Source organism: Chinchilla lanigera, unplaced genomic scaffold (genome assembly GCF_000276665.1).
Source record: "Chinchilla lanigera isolate Chin_1 unplaced genomic scaffold, ChiLan1.0 scaffold00112, whole genome shotgun sequence".
Lineage (NCBI taxonomy): Eukaryota > Metazoa > Chordata > Mammalia > Rodentia > Chinchillidae > Chinchilla > Chinchilla lanigera.
Window position 1 is genome coordinate 1,966,214 of NW_004955513.1, and position 27,580 is coordinate 1,993,793.

At 52.0% G+C, this 27,580-nt stretch overlaps 2 protein-coding genes across 2 annotated transcripts in view; one reads left to right on the top strand and one right to left on the bottom strand.

The window, feature by feature from the left end:
• Barhl1 (BarH-like homeobox 1) overlaps window positions 1–3,897 on the top strand; it is a gene marked incomplete in the record, with an annotated part of 14,205 nt that extends 10,308 nt beyond the window's left edge. Inside the window, 1 exon segment of the mRNA XM_013506597.1 lies at window positions 1–3,897. Within this exon segment, the coding sequence (XP_013362051.1) occupies window positions 1–7 (7 nt within the window).
• A 275-nt stretch (window positions 3,898–4,172) lies between these two features.
• The window catches only part of Ddx31 (DEAD (Asp-Glu-Ala-Asp) box polypeptide 31), a gene marked incomplete at its 5' end in the record, with an annotated part of 66,187 nt that continues 42,779 nt past the window's right edge, over window positions 4,173–27,580 (bottom strand). The window contains 3 exon segments of the mRNA XM_005408640.2: window positions 4,173–4,762; window positions 18,736–18,904; window positions 25,108–25,219. Of these exon segments, the coding sequence (XP_005408697.2) occupies window positions 4,612–4,762; window positions 18,736–18,904; window positions 25,108–25,219 (432 nt within the window).

Consider the following 27,580-nt stretch of genomic DNA (forward strand, 5'->3'; position numbering starts at 1 on the left):
CCGGTGAGGCGGCCGCCAGCCCTCCCCGGCGCCCCGGCCCAGCGACCCCCAAGGGCCCGATGCCAAGTCCACTGGGGCCCCCGCGGTTCCGGACTGCGCCTCCTCCGCCCCTCCGTGCCCTGTCCATCCCGGTCCTCTCCACCTGCCGGGTGTGCACACGCGTCTCCGCGCACTTCCATCCTCCCAGTGTCCGCCGGCCCCCCAGGCGCCCCTGGGTCCCCGGGACCTGTGGGTGACCCGTGCTTCGCTCCCTCGCCCCCTTCCTGCTCCGGCGGGGGACCCAGCTTCGCTCCGCTCCTCCGCGGGGCGCGGCGGGAGGCCTGCACCCTCCTGCGGCCGCGCCCGGCTGGGCTGGCGCTGAGCTGTACATACTGTGTGCAAAGTGTATATGAAGTTATTTATTCGTGACCCCTGAGCCCGTGACCGTGTCCGTGAATCAGTGAGTCTGTGGTCTGCGCCCTCCCCTTCCCGGGTGGGGCAGGAGGGGCCCATGGGACCTGCGCACCGACCCTGGCCCCCAGTGTCCAGCTCTGTCCCACCTGGGGACAGCCAGGCCTCTTGGGTTCCCTCTTTTTTAAATGTCGAAATAAACTTCTTACAAATGACCAGGCGCGCGTCCGCGCTCCCATCGTCAGTCTGTGCCCAGGCCCCGCCCGACCCTCCTAAGAGCTATTTGCCTCTCCTGGGGCTCGGTCTCCGTCCAGCCTCAAAGAAAGGACACTTTTGTCCCCTTCCCCTTCCTGGGTGCTGCAGTCCTTTGCAGGGGACCGGCTGAGCGTGCAGGGTCCTGGGCAGCTGGCGCCCCCACCCTGGCTGTCCTTCCGTGTCTACAGCAAGGGAAGCTTGCATTCTGCCTCCCCCTCCCCATGTGGCTCCTCGGGGCTCCCAGACCGTCCTGGGGCGCAGGCGGGGGTCTGTGCGTGGCCTCCCTTGCTGCTGCCCGGCTGCGGTGCTCTCGCTGAGCCGACTCATCTGGCTGTGACAAGGGCACCGGCAGCTGGTGACCGGCCTGCTGGTCTTGGGGCCGACAGATGGACTCCGAGGCTGCTCCCCATCACCCCACCCTCCTCCCCCCAGCACCCACGGGGTCTGATGCTGGTGGGCACCGGTCAGCTCTGGCCCCTGGTGCTGGTTCGGACCTGTGCGCCTTTTCCAGGAGCCAGACGCTGTACCGGTAACCTCCTACTCTCACAACCCCTCACTTTCCCGTCACCCTGGGAAGAAGTTGGAAGATCCAGAAAAGAGCCAGATCCCCGGGTCTGCCCCAGCATCGGGGGGGGGGGGGCTTTGAGTCTCCAGCTAGCCTCCAGAGCACGTTCTGAGGGCCAGGGTCACCTCCCAGGGCCATGCCTCTCTGAGGAAGCGGGCTTGGGTGCCCCCTCTGCACACCACCTGCAGCAGAGCGCCGTAGGCAGGAGCTGTGGGCGCCCAGCAAGCTGAGGCATGCCCCCTTTCCTGGGAGGACAGCTCTGGGAGAAGACGGATGAGCTGTGTTCAGGCGTAACCCCCAAAACCAGACTCACAGGTCTGCTACTGTTGCCTCCCCCCTTTGCCTGGGGTGGTGAGGGTATTATTCTAATTTTGCAAAATGCGCAGCAGCTAATTAAGTCAAGGGGCCCTCGGCTTTCGGGTTCTTTTGCATGTGAATGGGGGCTGGTAAATCCCAAGTTCTGGCTGCGGTGGGGGTGAGGGGAGACTGTCCCCAACTCAGGGTTAATGAAGTGGGAAAAGAGTCTCTCATAGCCTCCTGCAAACAAAACCCCCCAGGCAACAAACCCTGCCCAAATCCTACACGGATTGACTTAAACCCGGGGGATAAGTGCTTTAAATTAATCTCATTGAATAAGAATGAGACCAAACAAAACTCTTTAAAATCATATTAAAAATCTATCAAAGGACAACTTGCACTGGTGTGCTTTTCATTTTGTGAAAGTGGAGGAGGTAGGCTGGAGCAGCCACCCTTACATTTACACAGCCACAGTGTAAATCACAGACACATTCTCAACTATGTAATCGTCCTTGTACCTCCGAGGCCATTTCATATCTTACATTAATGAAGAACAAGGCTTCCCTACAAGTTTATAATTACAGTGCTTTGCACTGTCCTGCGCATCCCATCTGTAATAATAACTTCAGCCTGCAGTGAAGTGGGCTTCTGCTCTCCGTTCAGAGGCTCAAGTGGTTTGTGTCCCCAACCCTGGGCATGGGAACGTTTGAGAGGCAGAAGGTACGAGACCTCCAGTGGACTTGACAATAGGAGGGCAATGAACGAGGCTGTCCCTCCGGGGCCCACGCTCACAAACTTGCATCAGTGGCGGGGTGGGGGTGGGGTTAGGGTACCCCACAGCCCCCACAGTGATAGGCTTTGCTCTAAATGATTCCTCCAGTGGAGCAGAAGAGAGATACAAGTTTAACGCTCATGGAGGCAATTGAACAAGATCAGTTAAGCACACTTTCCCAGCGCGGCAGCTTCTTGGAGGACCAGCCTTGCAGCCGTCTCTGGGCAGTGGCGCTCGGGTGTCCACGGCTTCTGCTGATGGGGCATGAAGCGCTACAGTGCTCAACAAGGCGAGATCAGTTTGGAACACATCTGCCTGCAGAGGCCCTTCTGCTCCCCGCTTCTCCCCCAGGGGGCAAAGAAGAAAATCAAAGGCATGGAGTGGGCTTTGTCAGTGTCCTTCGGGTGCCTTGCTTGGCTCTCTGCTTGGTAAGAGTGGAAGACGCTGTGTGCACTGCCTCAGCAACTTAATCGCTCACCAAGGGGATCTTTGCTTGAGGCGTGAGAATGGGGACCCCTCTGACAGGCAGGCGCTGGGACTGCAACCCTGGGGTGTTTTGGATTCCAGAAAAGAATTCTACAAGCCCGCGCGGTGGGGGAGCTTCGGGCCACAATATTCCAGTAAATGTCTAAATGATCTGTGACTTTCGTATGGTAACCCGGTTGGTATCACAGAAAAATGGGCGAGTTTGGGAAATTAGAAACAGGCATGATTAAAAACACACACAAAATTAGAATATGTACAGTGGAATTAGGCGCAAGCTTTGCTTAATTGATGCCTGAAATGTATAATCTGTCAAGAGTTATAATAAGAGATTTATTTCAAGGTTCTTTAAATTTAGATAATATTAACCCTAAATCTGCTAAATCCATGTTTCTTTATTAACTGGGTAAGCTACTGATCTAGGCCCACACAGCGTCTCTGGCGTGAATGACGCGCTCCACCCGAGTCAGCACGGGCTGTGTGCAGGTTTCCCTCCTGAAGCAGCACCCCTCCCCGGGAGCACGGAGCCCTGCCCGCTCACCCGTATGGGCAGACGCTAGCGGCTGGGGAGGTACGTTTCTCCTTGGTCACCCCCACCGCGGGCACTGGGCCTGTTTTTCACACAGCTGGGGTTCACCTGTGAAGCCTGGCCCCTCCCTTCCTCGTCCAAATCCTGTGAGCCACCACCCCAGAATGAAGGAAAGGGGGTGGGTTTACCCAAGGCCAGCCTGACGTGTGCTGTCTTTAAAAAACTGTGGGAACAGATTTCACCAACAGTCCCCAACAGTTCCCGTGATGGCCAGCTCTGAGAAGGTCCTGCACTTCCCCCAGGGGGTCCCCGCTTGCCAGCTCCCCCTCCCCCGCCAGTGAGCCCACATGGCCTAGGGTCCCAGCCCTCATCCCAGGAAAACCCAAGGGGGTGGCACAGGAACCGCGAAGGCGGAAGGAAATCAGGACAGGAGTTAGGAGGACAGAGGCCCAGACAGGGCGGCGCAGGGCTCGTAACCCTTTCTCTGTGCGTCCCTGGGATGTCCAGGGCTTACATTTATTGGGCAATCAATACACTCCGGGGGTCCTCTTCAACCTCCCAGAAAACAAAGTGGGGGTCAGCTGGGTCTGGGTCAGCACACAAAGACCCGCAGACCTTTCCTGGAGGCAAGGCTGGGTGCGAGAGAGGAAAAAGGTTTGGAGCACCGGCGCCTTCTGACTTCAAAGGCAGTAATAATGAGGAGCAGTAAATCAATTAGCTCAGAGCACGCTTGCTGCGGACATGAAAGGGAGAGCGAGGACGCATGCAGATGCGACAGTTTGCGGGAGAAACGGGGAGGCCCAGCAAACGTGTTCCCGTTTCTAACTCAGACTAGAAACTCAGTCCTTTGCGACGAGGTGTGTATACATTAAGAAAATAACTACTTGACAAATACATTTTCTTTTTTTGGTTCAAATTCCAATCCAGTTTTAACACCCTGCTATACAAGAGTCACGCAATCCACACACGCACAGGGCTGTAGTCAAGGTGGGCCGCCCCACGCTCAGGACACTGGGTGCCAGGTGGGCCTGGTCCTGACGGCTGCGTGCGACCTCTTTCCGTAGTCAGTGCTGCCTGCCACTGTGCCTGTGGCCCATGCCACTCCTTCTAACCTGGGCTCCGCCTGGCCCCCAGGCGTCCTGGAGACTTAGTGCTCACAAGGTGTCACAGGTATTTTTCAGGTGAGAAGACATCCACCCAGTGCTGCCGGGGCCTCTAGGACCACTCAGACCAGTCCTGTGGAGCGGGATTTAAAAAACCTTCTGGGAGGCCTGGTGTCCTTCTGTCGGCCTCTCTGGGCTTCTGTGGTTCGGGGAGGATCTACTGGATCTTTCCCACGGTGCGGCTGCCGGCCTCCTGTGCGCTCCGCCTCCTGACCTTGGCGCCGCCGGCCTCCAGCCCACTTGAGTATTCCGAGCGGAGGACCTCAGCGAGGCGCTGTTTATGCCGTGGCTTCTTGCGAAGGTCAGGCCTGAAGAACAGTAACAGTAGAGGGGAGAACTTTAGTACTTTCTCCTTTCACGCTTAGAAAGGAGGCTGACGGCAGCTGGTTCTGAGACTGGGAAGCTGACATTTTTGTATTAACAGAAGTGCGAACCCTTCAATAGTGCTTGTTTTGATATTCCATGCACCAGAAGATTAGACACGGCGCTGACAGATTTTCATAACGGTGGCAAAATATCATGGCATTTTAAAAACTGAGGCTTTGTTCTGTGTTGTTTTCATGGGAAAAAAGAGAACTCTACACTCTCCTACTCTGATGGCAAATGAGGTGTATGATGCAGCAGTTTGCCAAAGGACGGAGAAAAACCCACCCTGGAACTCCTATCACATGAAGCGGAGAGAGTGTCCGCCTTCCCAGGGACTCAGACGTGGTGCAAAGTGACTGGGCCCTCGGCACCAGACGGCTGAGGACGAAGCCCTGCAGGATGGGCAGCCAGGCCCCCACACCCTGTGGCTCCCTCACAGAGGTCACACCCCGAGTGAGGAGACTCTTACAAGGGATTCTGACCCCGCAGCACCCCAAGCCAGGCTGCAGGCCTGTGAGTGTCTGCGCCAGGTTTAGGCCAGCAGCTTTCTGTCGTGGTCACACGATCCTTGCTCCAGCCCACATGGAAGATGCCAAAGGCAGACACTGAGCTGCAGAAACTGTTCTCTGAAGACAGCAGTCTCACCACCTGAGCAGATCAGGTAGAAGCTTAATCGCAGACAGAAGCATGGTTATAAAAACTGACGAGTAAGACGTTCCGCTACAGTTTGTGTCTCCATGTCCCCCGCAAAGCCTCATGCAGTCATGGGGCGGGGTTCTAGATTTATGACTGATCCCCAGTCCAATGCTGGGATGATGGGTATGAGTGCTACTCTTGCCCTGGGGCGGGTAGTCTGCATATGTAAGGGACAGGAAGAGGCTGGTGCAGCCACTCCTCCCTATTGCTCTTGCTACTTTGCTATCTTCTGTCCTGTCATGAACTGTTGCCCTCTGCCATGTGCCACCCTGCCTTGGAGCCAGCGGAATATGGCCTGAAACTGCTACAAACTGTGAGCTAAATAAACCTTTCCTTCCTTAATTTTGGGTATCAGGTATTTTGTCTCAGCAATGAGAGAAAAGTAACCAAGACAGTTCCCTAAGGCAAAATTTTCACCAAAATAACAACAAAAACAATGACCAATGAATACATACAGGCTCACTGGCAATTCCTTCAATGTCCGATGGACGTCTTAGCATAATACTGTGTCCTGGAGTTCTTGCTCTAATTGCTTTATTTATGGTGTTTCTTTACATAACAGAAGATAAAGTGGACTGAAATTATAGTCAAAATAAATATAACAGAACTCCTTTGAAACTCAGGAATTAGAAGTGAGACTAAGCCATGCTATTATCCTGATTACAAAAGCGTGTAGGGTCCCACTGTAATGGGGTAGAAGCAATGAGACCTGTTTATAAGCTCATCCAGAGAACAGGGCTACAGTCACACAACTGTTTCCTACTGTAACACAAAGGGAGAACAATCAATCTTTTAGGGAAAAAGATCCGGCAAGGGTATAATTAGTCACATTATTTAGGTGCCAGGAGTTCACAACATTCGTGTATGCCAGGGAAGGGACGCAGCAAGAATACTAGACGCACACAGGGAGACGCTTTCAGGGTCATGTGCACCGTGACTTGTGTGTATTACTCTTACAGCCCGTGCTCAGCGAGGCTGGGGTGACTCCCCCGCTTTTCCAGCTAAGACAGCCAGGCTCAGGAGGGGACCCCGCATGGCCTCAGTGAGGGGTGCAGAAGGGGAAGTCAGACAGGTGCGGGGGCTCTTCCCACCGGCTGACTGCTAGGAGGAGGACAAGTCCACAGGTCAGACTAACAGGAAGGGCCGGTGAGGTCAGAGTGGAAATGACATCTGTCACGCTGAGTGGAACGATGGGGACAAGAGGCAGGTGACTGAGGAGCAAGGAGTGGAGGGACGCATTGGGGTCAGCGCCAGGCCTGTCACTCACAGCCCAGTGACACAGAACAAGTGACTCAGTGTCCTTATCTGCACAGTGGGGATATACTGAGAACAGAACCCACAACGCCCCTAAGTGTGAATGGAGAGGACACACAAAGGGCTAGCTGGAGGCTGACACGTGGACTGTGACCCACACGGCCAAACACAAGGACCCTGAGGCCCTGAGATGCCGCACACTTCCGCCAGCCCACGCAGGAGCTGGGAAAGACCACGGGCCCTGGGCCGGGTCAGCGCTCTGCTGACCGCATCGCCCGCTTCCTGGAGGGCTGTGACCCCGCCTCTGGGTGCCTGCCCCACTGGACTGTGCACACTGGTGTCCCTGGCAGAGTTCCGAGCTTCGAGGGCCCCCGTGTGGTGCCAGCAGCAGACGGGCCCAGCAGTTGGGAGCACTTAGCCTGCTCCAAACTGAAGGCTGCCACTTCTGGTGCTTGTAGTTTATTTTTAGTCAGGTTACATGACAGACAGAGTGAAAAGGTTCTGACAGGAAGGAATGCTTTTTCTTCCCTCTCCTTTGAAGCCAAGTGCTCACAATGTGTATAATTTTAAATGTAACCACCTGAGGTTCAACATATGCAAAATTTCAGTCAAAATATTCTCCCCAGCATAAGCCCTAGCACTTCAATGATTGCTCCTCCCACTGCTAAAGCACAATAATAACCGGAGTCTCATCTGGGTGATTGATACGCTAATTGCCTACAGACTGTGCAGGCTGCAGGCGCCTCTCCCCGCTCCAGGTACACAGGCGGGTGCAGTGCTGCAGTCCGCAGTCCACCAGGCTGGCCTGGGGAGCCCACAAGGCCACACCCATGCATGCAGTGGCAGTTGTGTCCCCACCGGGCCCTTCTGCACCTGCCCTCAGCAAACAGACACACCGGGGCCGGGGCAGCAAGTATGACAAGCTACCAGACAGGAATGTTTGTTAAGGACCTCCGAGTTGGGTCAGAGGTCGCCAACAGAAAGCAGGTGTTGGGGTGGGAGGCGCCCAGAGGTAAGGTGCACGCCTAGCATGTGTGAAGTCCTGGGTTCGAGCCTAGAACCGCCGCCAAAAAGAGAAAGGCTCCCTGGAGGCGGTTCTGCTTGCTTGACTTTCACGTCCACGTCTCCTAGCTATCATCAACGTCCTTCTAGCTCAGAGGCTCACAGTGGCCCAGCAGGCAGCCAGGGGTCCCCACTTTTCAGGTCCAGATGGTGCAGGTGGGCGAACATCAGGGTCGGCCCTGGGGTTTCACCTGCTGCCCTGACAGTCACCAACAGGACCTCATTCCTGCGTCCCGCTCCACATCCTTCTTTGTTCTGAGGCCCAAAGCTGAAAAGGCAAAGTACAGATGGGAAGATGAACTCCTCTAAACCTGAGCATGTGACAGGCGCGCGTGCCTTCTTCTGCCAAGCTGCAGTCCTCCCAGAACTCGCCAACTTTCTTGCCCTTCTTGCCCTCCAAACACCCAGACTCCTCTCACCTGGGCTTCCTACGCATCTACTGTAGTAATGGGAGGGCGTTACCAAGCAACAGATCCGTTTATCTAACTGCGGGGAATCCCTCAGAGTGAGGGCTGAAGCCGCCCTGGTCTCCGCGCTAGATGACTCAGGACAGGCAGACCCACTTCCACTGCCAAAAAGGTGAGCTCACAGCCTGGTCAGAGAAGCAGTGCGTCCTGCTACGGTGGCCGCTGGAGCAGAGGATTGCAGGGCCCTCTCTCAACTTTACCAACAAAGGCACAGAATGACCTGTCTGGGTAAAAAGCCTCCAGCAAAGGCTTTGTAAATGGCATTCTTCTCTAGGCGAAGATTACAACAATTTTATTTTATTTGTATATTTTAAGTCTGTCACCATTTTCTTTTAATGTTTTTATGACTTTAAGGTCAGGCTTAGAAAAATCTTCACCCCAGGATTTAACATTCGAGTATATTTTCTTATTCTTTGAGTCTGTTGCAGTTCCGTCTAGATTTTACACTGGTTTCTGCCCGTCCTCCTGTCACCCAGCCATCCACAGCAGTCACTGGGCAGCTACCTTTCTCCCCGAGACTCAGTCGCACCTCCAGGATGCTACGCGCAAAGGGCAGATGAGAAGGATGATAAAAGGTTACCAGATAAATACGGTAAAACATTTAAGCAAACACCAATTGCTTAAATGGATTGTTTTATGCTTAAATGGGTTGTCAATGGATTTAAAGATAAAGCACTTAAACTAAAGCCATTTCAATTGGCTACGTGAACCTCTTAATATAAAAACAATGTTCACAGGATCTCAAAGCACAAAGACTGAACCTTGGTAAAGGTCTTCCAAGGCCCAGTTGAGTAATTTAGTGATTCCTTCAGTCTCGTTTTAAGTAAATGATGATTTCATGAAAAAAAAAACAAAAACAAAAACAAAAACCCTCTATGTGCAACTCGTGCGAAGAACAGGAAGGACACACAATGTGAGCCAAGGCCAATGCGGACTGCGGGCTTAGAAGGAACTTTTAAGCTTCTGTTTCCTCAGATTTTACCAGGAGTGTACTTACTTTACAATTAGAAAAAAAAAAAAAAACACATTTCATTATAAGGGGAGAAAAGCAAATGGTAGAATTTTGCTCATGCCAAATCCAAGAGTACTTTAATTTCTATTAATCAAAAACCCTTCTGCCTTCTGGCTTTCATTAGTTTGGTTCTGAGGGTTTTCTCTTGCGCTATAATTAAAGCGAGGAACATGGAGCGGAGGCGTAGCCACTCCCCGTGCATGTCCTTACGTGCCCTGCTGTGGGTTCCAGTCAGGCCTGGTTCTGAGCGTCTTCAGGAGCCCGAGATGCCAGACTCCTGGCCAGCGCCTTGGAGACTGAGCACAGCACAAACAAGGGCCAAGCACAGGCGAGGCCAGGACACAACAGAGCGCCTCTCGTTCTGTTTCTCTGTGAAAAGGTACTGGGGTACGGTCAGGACGGAAGGATGCAGGGTGGATATGGAAACGGGTGGAAGTGGTACGATCAGACCCTGAAAACACTGAGACTGAACTTCAGGGCAGAATCCTACCCCAAACCCCAAGTGCAGCTCACTGGGCCTGTCCTGTTAGATGATTTTATCAGTGACATTTACCACATTTGCAGATGGATGATAGAATACCCAGAATGCCCGAGCATTCTGATAAATGATAAACCTAAACTCAAAAAGTCAATTACACTGGGACAGATGTGAGGTCCTGCTTTCCAAGGGGGGCAGTATACTGGGGACTGATCAAGCCCAGGGCCTCTGCACTGAGCTACATCCCCAGCCCTCCACCTTTTTTATTTTGAGACAAAGTCTTGCTACATTGCTGGGCCTGAGCTTGTGGTCCTCTTGCCTCAGCCTCCCAAAGTGCTGGAGTCACAGGTGTATGCTACTATGCCTGACTTGAGGTCTTGCTCAAAGAAGGGAGGGTGGCAAGAACCACCATGTGCGCAAATATGGATTTAGCTGGCAAGTTATGACCTAGAACCAGAAGGCCTGGGTTCAAATCTCCACCCCGTGGACGGCTGTTCCACCTGGGGCAGTCTCCTCGTTGGCGCACTGGGCACTCAGGGAGAACAGAAGCCGGCCACTGGTTGCGGAGGCGATGTCTGCCTCTCCTGCGTACGCACTGCGCTGTCTCAGTGGCTGCCGCGCTGGCCGCACGGTATCAGAGGTGCTTGCCCTGTGTGTTTCCGCCTCTGTGGTACGCCAGGGTGGTTTCAGGAGCCAGACCTCAGAGAGGATCTGGGATGGGCCGTGTGGCAGCCTGAAGCACGGGGGCTGCGCAGCCCTGGGCAGGGAGCTCTCAGCAGCGGAGCTTATTCTCCAAGTCTGGGCAGGTACAGTACTCATCCCTCTACGTTGTTCATTCACCGACAAAAGGATGAAGCGTTGCCTATCCTCACTACTACACAGGCAAGGCAGAAGGTAGGTGAGAAGCCACGTCCCGCGATGAGGGACTGGCTGGGTCAGTACTGCCACCACCTTCTATGACAAGTTTGAATCTCAGGGACTGAATAGTGGGAGGTGAGTGTGGTCAACCCTGGCTCCTTTTCTGGAGCTCTAATGTGAGCAGGGCCTCTACAGAATGGGCCCCGCTCAAGATGGCAATGCACTTGGACACAGGGCGCATGAACAAAGGAGACGCGATGGGGACTGTGAGGCAAGGCCCAGGCCAGGATGGGCCAGGCGCACGCGCTCTAAACTCGGCCCTGCCCTGCAGGGCACGCGTTTGCTCTGCACTCCACACTCCGAGTGCTCCCAAGCCAGGATGGCCCCGTTGGCAGGCGGGCGGGCAGCTGTGGAGCGCGAGGGCTGGGGTCAAATTCAGTGATGCCAGCCCTCCAGCTCAGGTTTCCTCCGCTGCTCCGCTCTGCTCTGTGCCTGGAGGGTGCTGGGCGTGAGGTGAGAGGCAGACTCGCCCACAGCCATCGCTCCTCGAAGGAGCGATGGCAGCCACCTAGGGAACAGACGCCGCACACCCCACCCCAGCGCTGCCACTCTGACACCATTTCTTCCATATGTGCAATGAACGTGTCTGCTGCTGAGTGCAGTTCACTGGTTACAGAGAGAATAATCTGTTCATATAAAAATACCCTTAACCCAACTTGTACACCTGTCACTCAGCCCAGTGCTGACCGCAGAAACCCGCAGTTCCCCAACAGGGCACATAAGGGCATGCACAGGGCATGGCAAGGAGTCTGCTCAGGTCCCTTGCTGGTCACAGGGGCCCGGAGGCCGCAGTGGACAGTGCACGAAGAGCTCAGCTTAGCAGAGGGCACAGGAGCCTGGAGAGACAAGCTGCTGTCACCTTCACCAAAGACCTTAAAACACATGCAAATGTGTCACTACTGTCACTCTGGGGTGCTGGTTCTCAAGCTGTACCTCTCCTCTTGACTAACAAGTTACAACGTCAGGTTTCAGACCGCTGCTTGTATGCAACGTAAGAACCGGGATGAAGACATGTGAAAAAGACTGAACCCACTTCGTGCAGGTCACAGCCAGATGCAAAGGCTCTGGCCTCCTAAACGAAAGACATAAACAGGTGGTGGGGCTGGGACACGCACCTCCCACTGCAGGGAGGGGCTGCATGGAAAGGGGCCTGGGTGGGGGGACTGCTGTGGCAGCCACCTAGGGAACAGATGAGCGACAGGACCTCTTGAGCGATAGGAAGTAGGGAGCCTGGGCAGGGCCGAGCTACTGAAGAGCAAGCACTCCTGCTGCAGGCCTCCGCATCTGGTGTCTGCCAGTCTGCTAGGCCAGCCGCATCTAATTCCAGCGCTTGGATGGCTCCAGCGGCGAGCACGGCATCTCCAGCATCCTCCCGGGAGAGTCTGGCTGGGCTCCTGCTCTCTGTCGTCGGCCCCGACTGTGTGACTGAAAGCACATCCCACAGCTCCTGCTGTCTGCAGGTGACCCAGGTGTGGAGGAAGCACAGGGTCACTGTGAAATCCCTCTAATCGCCTCATTAGCCGGGTGGGGATGAGGGTGTGTTTGTTCCACGAGGAGGTGGAAAGCTGGTAATTGCATGATTTCAGATAGAAAAAATAGTGGTAAAAGCAAAAGGCCAAATGTAAAAAGCTGCATGTGCAGAGCTGTAATTAAACAGCGCCCAGAAGAGCAGGGCTCGCAGCACCTGACCACAGACAGGAGCGTGCCCATGCCACACCGCGTGTGCCCAGCTGCCCACGAACACACGCGGGGGCACTCACACCACGCACAGCCCGCATGCCCTGCGCAGGTCGGTGTTCACTGCCCAGACCCTAACCACCCCTTGCGGCGGTCTCCCCGTCTATTCCTTGTCCCTGCACACACGCTCTAAAGAGAATCCAGCCCCCACTCTGGTGAGCAGCCCGCCTCCTTGGCAGAGCAGCCACACGCACCCACTCTGCTAAATACAAGTGGGGCATGCTGGCTTTTCTGGAATCCGTGGTGGCTCTGACTCTGGCTCATCTCTGAGGGACAGCACCCCTCCGCCTTACTTCCTTCGGGACACCCTGCAACCTGCTCTGAGGACCGCATTCTTCCAAGTCCCAGGGGTGCTGCTGGGTCAACAGATAATCACTTCTATGTACTCTTCATGATTTTTCACTGGTTTCTGGGTTGGGACCTAGGCACCTGCATTTCCATGGGGCTGCCCAGTAGACTGGAAAAGCAGGTTCTGCCCCACCATCCACAGGTCCATCTGTCCCAGTGGCTCCTGTGGCTGGGCCACTATGTTCCTCTCTTGCCTGCAGGTGAGGCTGAGCTTGTAGGGCAGAGAACCTCCTCGCGATGCCATTCATCTGGGTTCTGGGCCGATGCCCAGGCCTTCCTCTCCTGGACGCCAGCAGACAGAAGTGGGGCATGCTGGCTTTTCTGGGGGCAGCTCTGATTCACAGGAGGAGAGCCAGCCCCAGGCTTGCTCTCCGGACAGACTGCCAAGGGGCTCTGAAAGACACTGTCCCCTTCAGGCAGGGTCTGCGGTTCTCAGGACTTACTGAATCACGAAGGAATTTCCCTCTCTCATGTCAGAACCACCTCCTCCCTCTTTCCCTTTCAGCACTTCCTCTCAGAATTACACAGTGCTTTCACTTTCTCCTCACCTACTGACACACACTGACCTATGTGCTGGGGGCACCACACATAAAGGGCAGGTGGGTTTCTACTCTGAGGCCCCCTGGATATGAGGGACAGACACGAACCACACGGGAGGGATGACACAGCCACTGGGATGCCACAGGTGAGGGTCAGGCCTGGCAGATGTCCCTGAGGAAGGGCTGGGACTGAGGAGGATGAGGGATGGGGTGTGAGAGGTTGGCAGGGGACAGGCCGTAGGGGCTTGCAGGGAAAGGGCTGCTGAAGTTGCTTTAATCACCAGAGCAATGGATGTCACGGAAAGGCTCTCTGCCAGGGCCCGGTGGAGTGAGGGGTGTGGAGGTCAGGCCGCCCACGCAACAGTGGCCACGGGGACACCTGGAAGGAGGTGGTCTAGGAGTTGAGGTGAAGCCAGGGGCTGGGCAGAGAGCGCTTGGACAGGGAGCCCCCAGAAGAGAGTGTCAGGGGGACCATCGGTGCGGACGCCGGCAGCTGACCCAGGCGAGCACTGACTCCGGTGTGGCGGCTGTGTGTGGACAGAGCCTCGTGTTTTCCAGCACGGCTTTGTCCAGCCTCTGATCTCACGTTTGGCCAATCTGCTTTTTACAGAATGATAACTGGCTCATGAAACTGAGAAAATTTTCACAGTGGGCAAGATTCCAGATTTGCCTTCAGCTAATTAAGTGATATTAGGAAGGTTGTAAATGCCACGTAAAAATTGGCAGGCAAGCTGCTCCTAATGATGAGAATATTGCTTTACAGGGAGATGCAGCTGCAGCTTCTTAATGCGAGTCTTCTGGGGACCCAGCTGCACCTTCAAGGTTGTTCCTGGTGAGACAAGTTTGAGGGTGCTGCAGTCAGCTCTGCACAGTGCCTCCCAGGTCCATGCACACCGAGGATGCTGGAGGCTAGGGGAATGAAGCCTGCGGTCACAGGGTCGCTGCCAGGACTGCCAATGCTCCCATTTCTCCATGTGTGGGACAGGGCGGCGATGTTTCATGCTCAGCGGCTGGTTTAACCCAGGACAACGCAGTGAGGCCCAAGTACCCCGTTTTGAGATGTAAGGGAACCGACACACAGAGAGGCTGAGAAACCCGCCCAGAAGCACACAGAACACAAGCAGGGAGGCCAGAGCTCAATCTGTGCGAATCAACCAGATGTCCCTGAGGCAGGAATCAAGGGGAGGCCCAAGGGACAGTGCTGAGGGGACACACTTCTCACGTCACAGCGTGGTTCCCGGCACAAGTGCTTACCGGTTACCTAACGATGATGGGATGAGAGAACGACGCAGCAAGGCCTTCAAAGACGAAGATGCCAAGAACCAGAGCTCTCAGCACCTCCAGCGTGCGCCCTGGTGCAGAAGCATTTCAGTGTTCAGACAGGAGACTCACGCAACATGTCCTGTACGGCGGACTGCCACATACGCGAGATTCTCCCAAGATGCTGCTCATTTTAGGAAGGAAAAAGGAAGTCTAGGCCTCTAGAAGTAGAAGTTAGGGAAATGCTCCGTAGCACTGGGTGAAACGCCACTGGTGGGGTATTTTTGCCATGAATCCACCTCAGGAGGCGCCACTCCCAGGCAAGCTGCATCACCTAGGAGTACGGGGCACAGAGGGACGAGCCCATTTCAGACTGGTTACCTTCTCCGATAAACTCAGGCACCACCAGCTACCTTCTGGAGAGGATGGTCTGAGGAAATTTATATACGATGAGACTATATTTAAGAATATTCAACGATTGAGATTGCTGTTACTGCACTAACAGTGCCACCGTCCCAGATGTTTCTAGGTACTGAGGCAACATCAGAGAGGCACAGATGGCAGAAGCTGGGGCAAAACCAGTTCTGAGCAGCTAGCTATAAACAAAACCATCGACCTGGGCAAAGAGGAGTGTAGGGGCACAGCAACGCATTCTTGGGAGGGGGTAGTTTAAAGACAGCAGACTTGCTCTCTCATACTGTCCCAAACACCAAGACTTCAAGGTACACTGATTTCCATCCGGACCATCCTGCATAGACTGTGGGCAGAGAAACAGAGAACTGGGACCCTCTGCCACACACCGGCCTGGAGTCCCTGGACCTGCTCCCCTCACAGGCACGACAGCCCGACAGACACACACCCAGCACACAACACGACTCTGTTCACAGCGCAGGCAGCTCTGGGTCTTCCTATCTCCTGGAAAGATGGCGGTTTTGGAGTGTGTTCCTTTGCTTCTCAAGAACTGCTGCATCTACTTTGCTTCAAAATAAGAACTGCATTTCACGGGAGGAAAATGCTGTTTTTGTGATGGATGTTGCTAAGGGGCCATTCAATATTTTACCACCAGCACCAACTCCCTGTGTACATGTCTGTGTAGGAGTTCGCGGAGGGGGGCTGTTCTGACAGGTTTGTGTGTAGGTGTCAGAAGAGGTTTTGTGACTATGACTGTATTTCTGTGTGCAGGGGGAAGGCATTTACTGTTTCCTTTCTGAATGAGGACTGCAAGAGTCGACAGAGACCTGGTGATTGAGATCTCATTTGGGGACGTTAAGTATTTATTTTCTTGTTTGGAAAAGTGGCTGGGTACAGCGACAAAGGCAATATGAAAGATAAGATCCCCTTTGACACTACGTGGAAATGCCTAATAGTAGGGTCCTAACCTGCCCTGCCCTCAGCTCACACTTTCCAGGCCTTCTGATGACAGGTGAGATGGGATTTTTGCTCAGCCTGATGGACCGGGTCTGGGGTATCACAGGTTCGCACATACTATGCAATTACTGTGGTAGAAAGTACCACAAGCTGCACGTGAATAATTCAGAGAATTTAGTGCTCCTATTTTACTCACCCTACAAAACATAAAGAACCCCTTCTCTGTCTTGACAGACGGATTTCAGAGGGCACGCTGCAGCCAAAACAATAACGGTGGCCACAGCACCACTCTCTGCACCCACTCTCTGTGGGCTTTAACGGACTTTTCTTTCCAATTCTCAAAAAGCAGCAACTGGCACTTGCCTGAGCCCTGACTGAGGTGTGGACAATCTGTCAGGTTTTCTCTGCCACTCGCCCTGACCACAATTATACGGTCCATGTGCAGATTAGCTGCAAAGTCACTGCTCCTCCAGGAGTGACAAGACTTCCCCAATACAAAAAGGTACCCACCGTATCCTCCAGTGCCGTCTGCATTAGAAAGGCAGGGGCGGGGTGAGCGTGGACAGAAATGCCTTCAAAAGAAGGGCATAACAACGGAAAAAGTAGCTGTAACAGAGTGGTGACATGGCAAGAACAGAGAGCGCCACTGTCACGGCAGAGTAATCCTGTGACACACTGCTGTCACTCACCACCCGGCTCCCTGCCGCGCCAGCCAGACATCAAAGGCCGCCCCATACCATCTTACATGCTCTTTATCGGCTAATCAGCCCATTCTTCCCTGAATAAAGCCCTGTAAATCCCCTGCTCACAGGGGTATAGTGGTCTTGGTGCCCATCTGCTATGCAGGGTCAGCTGAGGCAGGAGGCGGCGGTTGCTCTCTCCCTAGCGGCTTCTCAAGGTAAGGACAATGCCGTCGCCAACTCCCCCACCCAAGAGCCTCCCGGCTGGCTTCCCAGGATCTGGGCAGGACTTGGCCTTCCTGGTCTGGGGAACTGCTAGCTGGCTTAACACTTGCTAATGAAATTTCAAGGCATAAACGCAGATCCTCTGCTAATAATAGAGTACTGCAATTGTATTTATTTTGGGGGGAAAGGAATTGAGAAAAGACCCGATTCTTAGCAGTTGTCATCTGGCAGGTCTAGCCTCACCTCCCAGAGAATCAGCAGTTTAGAAATGGTGGGAGGAGGGATGGCCGGGTTTCTCGTTAGGCGGTCACTCTTGGATGTGGCCTGGGAAGCCCCAGGCTGTCCTCAAGGTTTCACTGGTATCTCTACAGCGAGTGCAGGGACAGAGACACCAAGTTCATGGCCAGGATCCCAGTTCTGGTGGCCACAAGTGCCTGGGAGTGGCACTGAGGTGCCTGCCTCCTCCTGGATCCGAAGACGGCAGGTACAAAAATCTCTGGGTACCGCCCTGCTCTGCAGCCCTGCACCTCTAAACTGCTGGGAAGAAAGCAGGCATTACAGTACGGCAGCGTGGGGAGAAATGGTTCGCATCTGCCTCACACAACCGCGGGAGCACCATTCCACATGAGAGGCATGACTACAAGGAAAAAGCATTTTCACAGTTCCCAAAGTGGAACTAGAATTAGACAACACTTTATTGTCACAAAGAGCTCGCTTGAGTGGGACATTCCAGGGTCTTGATTCATCTGCTTTCTAGCTTTGTCTGAGCATCCTGCAAGGTTCAAAAGGTGGACTTGTGTGATCACCTAATTTTGATGCTCTAAATGGACTGCGAAAGTGACTCTGTTTTGTTGTGGAGGAGACTGAGATGCTGAGACACAGAGAAAAGGAATGGTCCACAGCTCATATCAGAATGGAGCTGAGCTGAGCACAAGTCCTTGACTCTAAGACAGCGGTCCCGGAGGCCCGGCCCTCACAAGGCCGGGGAAGAACCAGCAGACCCTTGGGATCCAGCAGTAAACCTTGGGTTAGGGCAGGATGGCCAGGGCCGATCTAATGTAGAGAGGAGGACGGACAACACGGTAACTGCCCAGAGCATTCAAGGCTGCCATATAGAAATTGAGGAGTGCAAGCAAAGTCTTTGTGTCCCACACACTTCATCACCATGTCCCCTCAACTTTGAGGCTGTACAATGAGGGTGGCTACCCACCCCAAAGCTCCCTACAAAGCACTCATGGGGTCTCCAGAGCTCCAGCTATAGTAAGGAAAGAAAGAAGACCTGGTATAATTGAAGTTTGCTGAGCAGATGTCTGAACATGTGAGGCTGGACCCAGAACCAGCCTTCACCCCAAAGGGCAATGCCTGCCTGCTCACTGACCCTCCTGGACAGCTGTGGACATGCCCTTGCCTGATAACCACTCAGCACCATGGAGTACCAGGTGGTGTCCAGCCCAGTGCCACCCTGAGGCCAGCGTGCTGGGATCTGGGCATCAGCAGCTCCTGGAACTCAAGGCTCTGCCACTCATGGTGCCATCTCCCCAGATCCGAGTCCGTTACTCAGGCCAGGCACATGGAATGTGGCGAGCCGGAGGTACTCCCTGGGACAGGGCTACTCTTCTCTCCCAACAGGCGCTGCGTACTAAGCCCCACTATGTTTAGGCCCAGCAGAAGATAGCAAGTATTTTTCCTTTAGTTCCAGGAGCTTACTGTATGAGAGACAGGCAGAATCGTGATAATTTATCAGAAAAACTGACAGTGGAAGAGACAATCCTGTGTGTCAGCTTCCCACACCACCTCACACTGTAACCTCAGAGCTCTCTACATCCACCTGACTTCCAGCCATTACCACCAATAAACTCCCATCAACTTACCTTTTTGGCATTGCTTTCCTCCTCTTCCTGGCCGACACGCCGAGGTTCTTGGGAGCATCTCTCAACCCAAAGCTCTTAGCCACATGGCCGAGGTGGAGGGATCGCACATGGAAGATATGCTTCAGCTCCCTGGGGTAGGCGGCATAGGCTCCGATGAAGGATTGCAGAGCTGGAAGAAAAGTGAGGAGATGGCAGCTGTCAGGACTGGGGCCTTAGGTCCCAGGCCTCCACACCAAGCTACATCTCCAGCTGTTTTCACTTTTTACTTACAGACAGAGTCTTACTATGTGTGTGGCAAGGCTAGGCCTGAGCTTGTGACCCTCTATCCTCAGCCTCCAGACGGCTGGGGTTGCAGGTATGTGTCACCTCATCTGGCTTCCCTGTACTTTATCTTGCCAGGCGACAGAGCATAAGCACATGGCTGGAGTATAAACAACATAAATCTACATGTCTGTGCACTTTTAGAATTTGTGAACAAACTATAGCCACAATTATCACTTAAATAAACCCAATACAATTCGATTTTACTGCAGAGCTTGTCTGGATCCACCCTGGATCCAGTCTGCTTTCTTCCTCGCGGTATCAGAGCCTAGCACAGTACCTGGCATGTGACAAATATTCACTGTATCCATGACTGAAGTGAGAATTGAGTGCAGAAATTAAAATGAGCGACATAGGCATTGTTTTAAGAAAAAGAAAAAATCATTAGACAATTATATTAAGAAAACGTTTCCTGGGGGCTGGTGATTTAGCTCAGCGGCAAAGCGCCTGCCTGGCAAGCACGAGGTTGTGAGTTCGATTTCCAGTACCGGAAAAAAAATCAAAAAAAAAAAAAAAAAGAAAAAGAAAGAAAATGTTTCCTGATTAAATGTCAGTTTTTTAATAGTTAATACATGCAAGGGATCCAAAATTCAGAAAGTTCTTTACCATTCTGTGAATGAATAACCTCACTGTGACTATAAACGCTCCTCTACCACAAGCCCTGCCTCAGCTCCCCTGTCCACATGCATCACTGAGAGCAGGTATTAGTATACTTCAGGGATTTTACATCCAGGTTCAATCTAAAGATATCCACAGGCTGGGGATGCATCTCAGTGGTACAGCTCTTGCTTTGCATGCACAAGGCCCTGGGTTTGATCCCCAACACCCCCCCACACACACAAGATAAAGACATCTTTAACTGACTAATACAGTGCTTCCAACTCATGTGAAGACTATAAAAAAGAAAATGGAAAATGAATTTTTTTTGGAACCAGGAATTGAACTCAGGACCTCGTGCTTGCCAGGCAGGTGCTTTGCCACTGACTCAGGACCTTGCACTTGCCAGGCACTTTGCCACTGAGCTATGGCCCCGACCCTGGAAGACGAATTTGTAAAAGGAAAGAACATTTATTTATTACTAAAACAGTTCAGGAAATGGTTCACCCCTAGAGGTCTGCTGTCAGTTCACCAAATATTCCACTGGGAAAGCTGCAGTCCAGTTTAAAGTTAGGAAAAGGCATTCTTTTTCTAGATCCCAGTGCTGGCCAGAGAAAAGCCAGACCTGGGTCCTGGGGATGGAGCTCTGGCTATGCCTTATGGCTGTGAGGAAAGATTTTCCTATACCCTGCTGGCTCCTCCTTGAATAGCTCTGTAACAATGGAAACCTACTCTCTACCTGATTCTCACTCTAGCGGGGCATGGGGGTGTGAAACAAGCACTCTGCACCCCATTCCTGCTCACGTGACTCCCAAGGCCTGCTCCTGTGCCAGGCTATTCAGCACCCAGCCATGCAGGACAGGCACTAGCTACCAGCTTCCCACACCTTGCTTGTTGAGCCACTGGACTGGCAAGTTTGCCCACAGCTTAGACGTAATATCCCAGCAGCACCTGGAGATTGGCGTTTATGAACAGTAATAAAAAGTGTCATTTTAGCAGATCAGCTCCTAGAAGGATCCTGGGAATCCATCAAAGCTCTATTTACTGAGCAAAGTGAACTCCTTTTCCCAATCGATGAGAAATAATAACCACGGCAACTCCTCTGTACCCCTCTCTAAGTCTGTGCTTACACCCCTTTTTAATAACAAGGGACTAGGTTTTTCAAAGAGAATCTTTAACACTTCAAATGGCCTGTACTGTCGGGAGGGTTCTGACACCGGGCTCCTAGTCACAGAGCCACACTCTGATCCCACTGGGCTGGCAGTGGAGATCTAAGCCTCTTCTTGAAATTCCTTTCTTTTTCCCCAGCCCTAACCTTGATCTAAAACACGAAACCCAACCAAGCCAAGCCAAGAGTCCAAGCTCGTCAGCTGTGGTTATCCCAAACCTAGCCCAGCTCTGCTCATCTCCCACTGCTCCTCCGCACAATGCAGGCTTCCACCTTGCTCACCTCCCCATCACCTCCTCCACACCAATCCTAGAAGTGAGCACAGACATCAGTCCCGGGGGACATAGGTGCCCAGCTAACAGCTTCTCGGGAATAATGAGTTTGCTGAGCAACGGCAGGAAGTGTTTTCTCCCCAGACAACTGGTCAGGCAGCATTTCACACTGCATATTTTACTAAACCTCCTTGTCCTCAAGGCTCTTGTCTCACTGGGGACAGCGACAGCTGGCTGTCCTTGCAGACTTGCATGGACTCTCGTATTTGGATAAGTCAGAGAAGCAGGAATTTCTGGTGCCGCAGGGGCAGGAAGGGACTCGTGTTGGTAGTGTCAGAAATGTGTAGAAGGAACAGGGCTGTGGGGCCAGCAGCGCAGGAGGTGAAGAAGCACTGAGAAGAGACACTGATTCAGGTTGATGGATGAAGCACACGGCAATTACATACTGAGTGCTCTGTAGTTTCAAATTCCTGTTTCCAGCCAACTATTTAAGGTGTGCAAATTAGGGAGCATCTATTTCAAATATCCTATGTGGATATCTGCGTCAGGAAAGGGGTATCTTGTTTTTTTTTCCCTGGTACCAGGAATCGAACTCACGATCTCGCGCTTGCCAGGCAGGCGCTGTGCTGCTGAGCTAAATCCCCAGCCCCAGGGGTATCTTATGGGTTTTTCTGTCTTTTTGAGACAGGGTCTCGCTCTGCAGTTCAGGCTGGCCTTGAGCTCACTTTGTAGCCCAGGCTGGCCTTGAACTCTCAATGATTCTCCTGCCTCAGTCTCCCAAGTGCTGGGATTACAGGTGTGTGCCACCACGCCCGGCAGCAGGGGTATCTCATGGATGGCTCCCAAGAAGGTAGACAGGAACAATACTCAGCCCAGAAGGTGAAGGTTCTCCTTGCTCCTGCCAAAGCCCACTCCTCCCAACAGCCCTCTGCTCTGAGGCTCAAGGCACCTTCGTCTTCCATCTGACACCACCAGCAACAACTGCACCAAGGATGCAGGGAAGGAGGTGGCTTGTTCCAATTCTCCCAAGACAAAACTTTTGTCTGAGTGCCCAGTCCACCCGGCTCCCACCGAGGGCAGGAGGAGGTCTTAGCATCACTGGCAGGTTCTATGTTCTAGGTTCTGAGATGCATCCCTTCTAGGCACAGGTGTGATGCTATGGACGGAAGCCCGCTCTTCAGGGAGGCCAGGAGATGGAGAGGACTCAGCTATGGGGCAGGGCCACGAGCAGCAAAGAACTCAGTCTCCCCACGCTTTTGTTCAGGAACCTGGAATTCAAACTTACGTTACCACTATTTTTGCAACCAAAATCCCCAGCTGAAAGATGCAAGAAATGAGAGAAAAAAGGGCTAACTGCTTTTGGAAACTGACAACAATTAAATGCTGGTTATTAACAATGACTGGGTCAGAAAAAGCAAAAGGAAAACAAATGCATACTTGGCCCAGTTTCCAACTGGTTTTCTGCCATAAAGGCAAAAGCCAGCTGCTTTGTTAATTATTCATAAGGTGGGTTCTGAAATGGCATAAAAGGGAAGCAAGTCAGTTGTGGGGAATTTGCATATGCAGATCAGAATGCAAAACAAGAGTGCAGCTTATAGGGTGCAGGCCTGTCCCTGCATTGTGAATTCAGTTCGAGGGTGGCGGGTGGGTATGTGTTTCCTCAAACCTACAGGACCCACAGGCCTACCTAACAGGAGAGAAAAGACAGTGAGGAGCTTTGTGTGCGAAGTGGTGTGACTGAGACCTACCAGAGGGGGTTTTGTTCCTGCCACATCAGTCTGGAGTGGAAATCAATTAGCAAATAAGGGAAATTATAGATTTATTTCCTCATGGCACATAAATGTTGGGGAGTGGACCTGCTCCAATATCCTTTCAGCAGAAGATAGGTAACCCTGTTTGTTTCTTGAGCAAATTCAATAGTAATGCTAAAGATGACAGAAAACCCCAACCATGTTATAAGGATTATTTCCTGTGACTTTTACTCAGATGGCCCAGACACCTTGAAATAACTGTATGTCATCAAAATCTCTGAAACACACTGACCAACATCAAAGTTGAAGATGACGGGGTAGTCATCTTCATTGAAACTTTTTTTTTTTGGTGTTGGTGGTACTGGGGACTGAAACCAGGCCTTCATACTGAGCTACATCCCCAGCCCCTTTTTATTTTAAACTTTGAGACAGGATCTCGCTAAGTCACTAAGTTGCCCAGGCTAGGCTTGCCTTATGATCCTCCTGCCTCAGCCTCCCAGAGTATGGGGATTACAGACATGTGCCACCAGGCCTGGCTGGACAACTCTGTTTTGACCTTTGCCTAACTTTCATCAAAGGTCAAGCCTCTGTAAAGTCACAGTGTGACCGACATTTTACTCGTCTTGAGACATTCCACTCCCCCTCTAGAGGCAGGTTCTTGGGAAAACGCTGACGAACTGTTCAGTTCACGTTTAAGTAGCGCTAAAACAGGATCTTATTAAAGACTAGAAGGATACATACTAATTATGTATCAGTAGCAATTACTGGGACTTTTATTTTTCACCTTCTGCAGTTCTGACTTGAGTTTTATGACAACCAAACATTGCTTTTATCATGTGCTAATGGTATAACAGACATCTGAAGATACTTGCTAACTTTTTTTGCAGCACTGTGAATCCAATCAAACCCAAAGTCTTGCACACGCTAGGCAAGTGCTCCACCTCTGAGCACACCTCGGGCCCTGCCCACCTGGTCTTACTTCCTGACCCCACACTTGGCCCATGCTGTCCTCAGCGTGTCAAACTTGCCCCTCAGGTCAGCTCTCACGCAGTGGCGAGGACACCTCTCGGAACCTGTGTCCATCACACCGCATGGCTCAAAGCCCTCCAGTGACCCGTTTCCCGCAGTGTAAACCCAGCCTCCCTGCAGCCTCCAAGCCCGGTGATTCTGCCTCAGCCTCCTTCCATCCAGATCACCTTCCTGGAGTCCCCCACACTGGCTGGCCCCATGGCCTGGAAGATACAGAGCTTGCCCACATCAGGCTTTTACTCAGTGTGACCAAAACAGCGGGGCTCGCTCTGACACTGCTCAGCACCGCTTCCTTCCTTAAACCTGCTCCACTGCTCATAGCTCTTACCGCCTTTGAAGAAACTCACTTCAGTATTTGTATTTGTCATGTTCACTGCGGCTGCTATGCCCATCGTAGGAACAGTACCTGCTCAGTGACTACTTTTGAGAGAATGGCTGAAAATACGACTTCTGAGAAAAAGGAAGGATGACACACAGTCCTACCACTAAGTATCTTGCGTTCTTCTCAAAAGAGCAGGTAACTAACAGAAAGAACTGAGGTCCTCCACCTGGGGCGGGCCTCGTTACCCTGGGCTCAGTCCCAGCTAGGGCGCTGCACCAAGACAGGGCACCTGCTTGCCGAAGCTCCCGCTACCCCCTCCCACATTGCTCCATCGTCCAAGCTGAACTGTGCCGTCCACGCCTAATGTCTGGATTCCAGGGGCCAATTTATCCTAAAAGGGTCTGAATACCGAGTCGATACCTAACTCTTCTATACATTTATTAGGAATTGGGTTTGTGGTCAATGGCCCTTCCTCAACATTACTTTCATTTTTCATTGTTTCTTCAAATAGGAACCGCTTAGGTGTAATACTTCCAGGCCCTACCTTCATCTCTAATTTGCATTTCTGCAACTACCTCTACTGATGTGTCATGCCTCTTCTACCTGGCCCTCCAAGACAGAAACATAGATCTCCCAGATCCAAGCTGGTGGGTCAAAGCTCTAGTCCTGATGTAAGCCAAGATAAAGCCCCATTTGTGCACAAGAAGGGGAAGGATGAAATTAACATTTAATATCACTTTAAAGCCTACCATGTCTGCTTCCAAACCCTGCAGAATTATAGAGACTGAAGGCTTTTGCTTGGCGGGCAGAGTTCGCTGGTTGGCCTTTCGGCGTGTGTGGGGTGTGAGGTGAGGGTGGGGGCTGCACCCTGCTGGGTGCTCTGTTCCACAATCACCTAAGGAATCAACTGACCTTTTTTGGCCCAGGAGACCGTCCTCTCGTTGGAGTGCACGTAATCTTCAAATACGGTCTGTAAGACCGTGGCTCGCTCTCGGATTTCCTGGGGGCCAACAGCATGGGATTTCTGGGAGGGTGACGGAAGGATTAAAGGAGAGACAGAGTCGAAGTCAGGAATAATGAAGCAGTTTATAATAGATTTAATAACAGTAAAATCACACAGTAACCACCTAGGGGCCAACGAGGGTAATCCTTTCAATATTACTAGGGAAAAAAGGGAGCTATAAAGATGTTAAAGTCAAGCAAAGATGAGGATGGCTTTGTGAGAGAGCAGACTAGGCCTGTTTGTTTATTTACTTACTTTTCTTCGTGACCTCTTATCACATGTTCAAAAGGAAAGACCACTGAAAACACTTGAAATTTACCGAGTCTAATTCAGGCATTTAGACCAGTGAACACAAACTGTTTTCCAAAAAATCTGTATCTCTCACAAATTTTCTCTCCTTTCCCTTGCACTCCCCAGTGGGCAAGGACAATTCCTCTTCCAGACTGTTCTAGTGACCTGAGCCAAATTCAGCCTCAAAGAGTTCTTCCCACGCTTGAATTTCAGTGTTCGTCCTCAGCTACTACAGCGGCTGACTGGCAATGTTTTGGATTTGCTCTTTAAGCCCTTAACCAGCAAGCTGAGTTTCCAGGAACTATTAAAGAATGGGCTTTTCCAGCAAGCTGCATTCAAAGACTGCCTGGATCTATGCAGTGACAACAACTCTGCAGATGGAAAATGCTAATAAAATATAAATCATTTTCTTTTTACCTTTTAGTAGCCCCTAGAAAAGATTCCCTCAAATGTAGAGATTTTTGTTTCTTGTATTTTAAAAAAGTGCCTATGTTTCCTATATGAGATAGAAAAGAATACCGATCCCCAGCCCAACTGGCCAAATAATGCTGACGATGTGAGTGGTACCCCTTCACCTCTACTCTGCCCACCCCAGCCCGACGCAGGCCACTGGGGCCAATAGGCGCAGGACCCAGGCCACCCCGCCGCCTCCAGAGGACGGGCCGAGCGCTGACGTCTGACCGGACCTAGACGCCCGTCCCCTTCACTGTTAGGCCGGAGAGGAGGAGCCAAGGGGAGAAGCAGAGGTGCTGTTCTTTGGATCAGCGTTGTTTCTGCATTAACAGAGACTTCACAGCCTGAAAACCAACCCTGCTACCTGTTTGGCTGATGAGAGTCGAGCTGACTTCACAGCACACGGTCCCCCTAAGGGTTCTATCCACTGAAATGTCAAGAGAAAAGTCGCTCAGGAGCTGTGCTACCAAAGTGGACGTTTGCTGTTGTCATTAACAAGGGTTTTTCACCCTCTTAACTGATGCGAGATGCAAACTTTCTCCACTGCCCTCCTTTCGTTCAGCCATCTCAGCAGCACAACTGTCACCTTGCCTGCATTTTTTTTTAATATGAATGTGAAATTAGTGAGGATGCCCTTTCCCCTGGCGGACAGAATCCTCTGTTATTAAAAAGTAAAGCACTTTAATAATGAAAACTTTTTCCTCTTTTTCCTGTGTTTTAACTGTTTAAAATTAATGAGAAGGGCAGAATGGTTGTCAAAGCGATATTGAAAGCCGGGCAGCCAGGACCGAATAAGCACAAAAATCCCTCTAGAGTGTTAAATAAACAGAGCTGCAGCCCTCTCCGAATCCCTCTGTTGGTTATTGTATACATTCTGTAACAGCTCTCAGAATAGATCTGAGAGCCAGGGAGGCAGAGAGGTTTCAGAATTCCAATAAAGGCCTCAAATTAAAGACAGCCTGGTGCGAATTCCAGGAGAAAATTAAAGAGACCTCAAGCTTAAGTGACAGGTGACTTGCTTCTGTGTCACAACTGTCAGGGGATTTAGTGATAATATGGCAATATATTACAAAGGGCTTTTCTTATTCCCCCCTTTAGGTTTCAAAATGAGGCATCTTTTCTTCCCAACCCCCCCAAAAACCTACCATATTTATAATACAAGTCTATATACAAGTAAAATATGTAGGAAGAAATGATAAAACTAGATTTCCATGTTTGAAATGATAAGGTCAGTTTTAGTAAAATATAAGGAAAAGTTAATGACAGAAAACAAAACATACTGAGTAAAAAGCACATCATCTTCTCCCCACCCCACTCACAGGGGCCTTTCTTTAAGATTGCCCCTCTTGAGAGTGAGCCAGGTCTTTTCCCGTGTCTCCTGGGGAGGGCAGTCTAAATTTAAACTGAAGACGGAGGGGCAGAGCTCAGCAGCACCACCTCAGCCCCAGACAGGTAAAAGCTCCCGTAATGAGCTCGGGTCAAAGCCCCGAGGGCGCCAGCACACCTGGCAGCCTGCCGTTCCCACCTCACAGACTCAGGTTCACTACTGGTTAACGAAGCTAACCTGCAACTAGTCGGCCACGGGTAGTTGAGAAAACCACACTTCCAACCGCCTCTCTCTGCACTGGTGCGCCTCTG